Here is a 4,762-nt window from a genome sequence, read left to right on the forward strand (position 1 = left end):
GCTTACCACATGCTAAATAGACACTCTACCACTGAGTTATATCCCCAGCTCAATTTTGTTTTTCTGTGTAAAGTTTGAACCAAGTGCCTCATGCATGCTAGGCAAGTGCTCTATCCCTGAGTTATGTCCTCACCTTCCATGTAACTTTTCTTTATCCCTAATCCCAACTGTGGACTGCCATTCCCTAGGGATTATGATATCAATGTAGTGTGTTCCAACCAACTTTTTAAAAAAATTTAAGATACAGAAAATACCATATCATATATAGTAGAAAATACTCTGCAAAACTTTTGTTTAAGTTGGAGATATATATATATATATATACATATATATGTTTACTAAAAATATATAAAATATAGAATTAATTATGGTCAAAAATACTTGCAACTATTGCCTTATTGTAAGTGTTATAAAAAAATGCTGGGGAAAGTTTTGAAAAAAATCAATAAGGATATTCCCCAACGGTGTGATTTTCAAAGCCATACACACTTGAAATACCCATGACGTTCTCAAATATGGAGTCTCTCAAGAGTCCTAGGTCGTAGTTTTATACACTTTCTCCATAAAATTCACATATTCACAAACATATATACAAAATATTTTGCATGTGATTTATTGGATTCACAGATATAATAAATATAATTTAGAAACTAATAAATTCCTGTTATGATTTCCTGTTTTAAACATTCTTAAGCTTCCTAAATTTGGTGGAATGTAACAGAATCTTATTTTTACCAGAAAATGAAACTAGATCCACAGGTTCTCAATGCATTTAAGTCTACTCATATTATTCTAACTTAATTTTTATTTACCCTCTAGGCACATATAAAGAATGTTTCCAAGGACAGAATGGCATGTTCTTAATGATCTTGAATTGTAAAAAACAGACACAGACAGAGAAGCTTCTTCCATCGGGAAGAAGTGAAGATCTGGCGTATTTCTGCGATCATGAAAACTAAGCCAGTTGAACCAGAAGAAAAATGATAGATTGTTATAATTACATTTCAAAGGTTAAAAATGACAGGTGACATTTAAGAAAATTCTATTACATTCCAAAAATTCTGAAAGCAGTTAATTGACCAAAAATATATGCCAATGAATGGGGTCCTTTGGAAGTAAGGAAAATGAGTGCTGAGAGACATAAATTAGTAAGTCTTCTGGCAAAAGGCAGCAGCTAAAGCCATTTCTTTATTAACTGATTACATAGACTTGTTGAACAGCAGTGTGGCAGAGACTTGCTTCATGTGGGCACTGTGGGGAGTAACACACAGAGACATAATGAAAGAACTTCCCCACATAAGACAAATGAGTATTCGACACCTTTCAAATGAGCCACTAGTATGGGTCATGCTATCAGAGCTTTTTTTTCTGTTCCCCTCATAGTTCAGCTGTTCACTTCAGAGTACCTTTTTGTCCTCATCTTTGATTGCTCTCTCTCTTTTACCTTGAGACTCAAAAACTTCCTGATAATGAAAAATAAAACCATGCTGACTGAGTTCATTCTTCTGGGTTTAACAGATGTTCCTGAATTTCAGGCAGCAATTTTTACCTTTTTTTTTCCTCACCTACACACTCAGCATCACTGGAAATACAACCATCCTCATCCTCACTGTGCTGGACCCCCACCTTCAAACTCCCATGTATTTCTTTCTGCGGAACTTTTCCTTCTTGGAAATTTCCTTCACAAATGTTTTTATTCCCAGGCTTCTAGCCAGCATCACAACGGGGGATAAGAGTATCAGCTTTGCTGGCTGCTTCACTCAGTATTTCTTTGCCATATTCCTAGGAGCAACAGAGTTTTATCTCCTGGCTGCCATGTCCTATGATCGCTACATGGCCATCTGCAAACCTCTGCATTACATGACCATCATGAGCAGCAGAGTCTGCATCCCGCTGGTTCTTGGCTCTTGGCTGGGGGGGCTAGTGGCTATTACACCACCAATCACTCTGATGAGCCAGCAGGACTTTTGTGCATCCAACAGGTTGGATCATTACTTCTGTGACTTTGAGCCTCTTGAAGAACTCTCCTGTTCGGACACAAGCCTCGTCCAGAAAGTTGTCCTTCTTATGGCATCTGTGACCCTAATACTCACTTTCATGCTGGTGATTTTCTCCTATACTTTCATCATCAGAACTATTCTGAAGCTTCCCTCAGCCCACCAAAGAACAAAAGCCTTTTCCACCTGTTCTTCCCACTTGATTGTCATCTCTCTCTCCTTTGGAAGCTGCTTCTTTCTTTACATTAAGCCTTCAGCAAAGAAAGGGGATGCATTAGACAAGGGAGTAGCTCTGCTCATCACTACAGTTGCTCCTTTATTGAATCCCTTCATTTACACTCTAAGAAACCAACAGGTAAAGCAAGCCTTCAAGGACACAGTCAAAAAGCTTGTGAATGTTTAAAGAATTTAAGAATTCAAGCCTTAATGAACAAATTGCGCCTATGTTCCAAGCTCTCTGACAATTAATAGGTACTCAACAAAGAATTTAAGTCCAGTCTGGTGAAACCTGGAAATAAATTAAAACCTGTTAAGTGTTAATATAAGGAAATGCATATGATTTTCTGAATGAAAAAGCAGTTAAATTATTCAACTGAGCAACTCAACCCAAATTACAGAGCCAATAAATGTTTTCAGAAAGGGTACCATTTGTCTGGGGTTTTGACAAATAGCAATAAGACAAGAAAGCAAAAATAGATAAAAATAAATTTGGTCAGAAATAATATTGTGGGTGGGCACACAAAATTTCAATTCAAAAAAATTGAATAGATGTTATTGTCACTCATTTCAGTCAAAACAAAGGAGTCAGAAAAAAGTTGAGGCTGAAATTGTAGTTTTGGATTAAGTTCATTTCTCATCTCCAATAACTTAATGCTCATAGTGTGAAGATATCTGAGCTTGGGTCTAGATCTACGGATCTAGCAGTCCTTATGACGTAGATGTTAACTGATGGTGTAGGAATAGAGGAGGTCACGGATAAAAGCACCCACAGAAGACTCTCAAATGTTAAACTTTAAGAATCGCCCCAATACTTGAGGAACAAAAGAAGCACAATGAGTAATTAGAGGAGCAGTAGATCTATGTAATTCACAGGAAGAGAATATCTTAAAAAGCAGGTCATTGGCAATGTGAAATACAGCAGAAACTGTAACATGAAGGATGAGATATGTGAATCGATAGGTCAGGCTTCCCTGTTGATCTTAGCCATTTTTAGTGAATGTAGAAAATGGGGTGAGGTAAGAAGAAACCTGGCTGTGTGGGTTACCAGTGAGTAAGAGGTAGAATGTTAGAGAGTGGTAACATGGAATTTTACAAGTAGAGGAATGAAAAGAAAAATGACCTCCAAGTGATGTTTCCTTATACTATCCTTGCTTTCTCGCACACAGTATCACACAGTAATGGCTGTATATTTAAAGTCCATCTTCACTTCTAGTCTGTAAGATCTAGGAGTGCAGGGATAATACATTCTGACCCCATTCCATGTGCTTAAGTAACTATTGAATGGATGAATAAATGAGAGGTGGATGAATAGATGAAAAAAGTGAACGAGGGAACCTCGAACAATTTTTTAAAGTAAAGAGCTTTGATCATCTGAGGGTTTATGAACTGAAATTAATGAATTAGCAAGGTATGCCTTATTTGGATTGTTTTAGATCTGCTGCAAAACCAAAGCTTAAAGAGGTAAATAGTTGTGCAAGGTCATATAGCTACATCCCTGGGTGAGAATCCGAAGACAAATACGGCACCTGAGACCACACCCTTAACTATTGAGCCATATAACCATCCAACTGGTTTTAACATATGCTGTCCTCACATTTCTAAGTATTTTAAGTATCCTTGGCTTTTTACCTATCTCCTTGCCCAAGCTCTCAACAAGCTTGGTTGGAAGGCTTATCACATGCATCTCTTTAGGAACTGAAAACATGCAAAAGCCATATTACTTCATGATGTGGTTCTTAACTTTTTCTCAAGATACTTTTGCTTCCCACATTCTAACTTTTCTAAACAATGTGGATTCTTACTTATTTTTTCTCTTTCAGGGGAAATATTAAGATCCTAAAGAATGCCTACCATCCTGTTTAGTGAAGCATTTGTACCATTTTTAATGTTTTGCTTTATTCTTTTTTATTCTCTTTAATTGCTTGATCAATCTTGCATTCTTACATCTGGTAATCTGAGCAACTTTGTTGAAGATAACAATGTGTAGTATAACAGTCATTGTTAATTTCCTACCATCTTGTTTTGAAATTCTGTATCATATTTATTATTTTTGTGTTGTTTTGTGCTTTCTTTGCTGGTATTTTGTTATTGTTTTTTCTCTTTAAAATAAAAACAAATTTTGAAAGAGAATATTTTGCTGCCACCCTTGCCTCCAAAAAGTTTATAATGAGGGTTTAGCCATGAGCTGAAGTGGAGGGCGCTCAGATCAGTGGTTATGTTGCAGATCTGTGGCTGTGGTTTCCAGGGCTGAGGGCAAGAATGTTTTTCTTACTGCATATATCAGCACCAAGCTACAAATGTTCAATTAGCAAAGCACTAAATGTATTGGTAGGGGCTGGGGATTTAGCTCAGCGGCAAAAGCTCCTGCCTGGCAAGCGCAAGGTCGTGAGTTCGGTTCCCGGTACCGGAGAAAAACCCAAAAAAATAAATAAATAAATAAATGTATTGGTAATGTCTTTATTACTTAAGGTCCAAGTAATTTTCATGAGCTTTTTATCATCTACTTGTATTTTCACTCTCCAAATTCTTTCTCTTCTGAACATCTT

General features: G+C 36.7%; 1 protein-coding gene across 1 annotated transcript; it reads left to right on the forward strand.

Annotated features, from left to right (window-relative positions):
- The first annotated feature begins 1,469 nt into the window (after positions 1–1,469).
- On the forward strand, positions 1,470–2,400 carry LOC102016893 (olfactory receptor 2AP1-like). Its single transcript, XM_013520864.1, is given in 2 exon segments — positions 1,470–1,550; positions 1,552–2,400. Coding segments are annotated over 2 exon segments (930 nt in total).
- Positions 2,401–4,762: the final 2,362 nt, after the last annotated feature.

The sequence above is a fragment of the Chinchilla lanigera genome, unplaced genomic scaffold (genome assembly GCF_000276665.1).
Source record: "Chinchilla lanigera isolate Chin_1 unplaced genomic scaffold, ChiLan1.0 scaffold00057, whole genome shotgun sequence".
In the NCBI taxonomy this organism is placed as follows: Eukaryota; Metazoa; Chordata; class Mammalia; order Rodentia; family Chinchillidae; genus Chinchilla; species Chinchilla lanigera.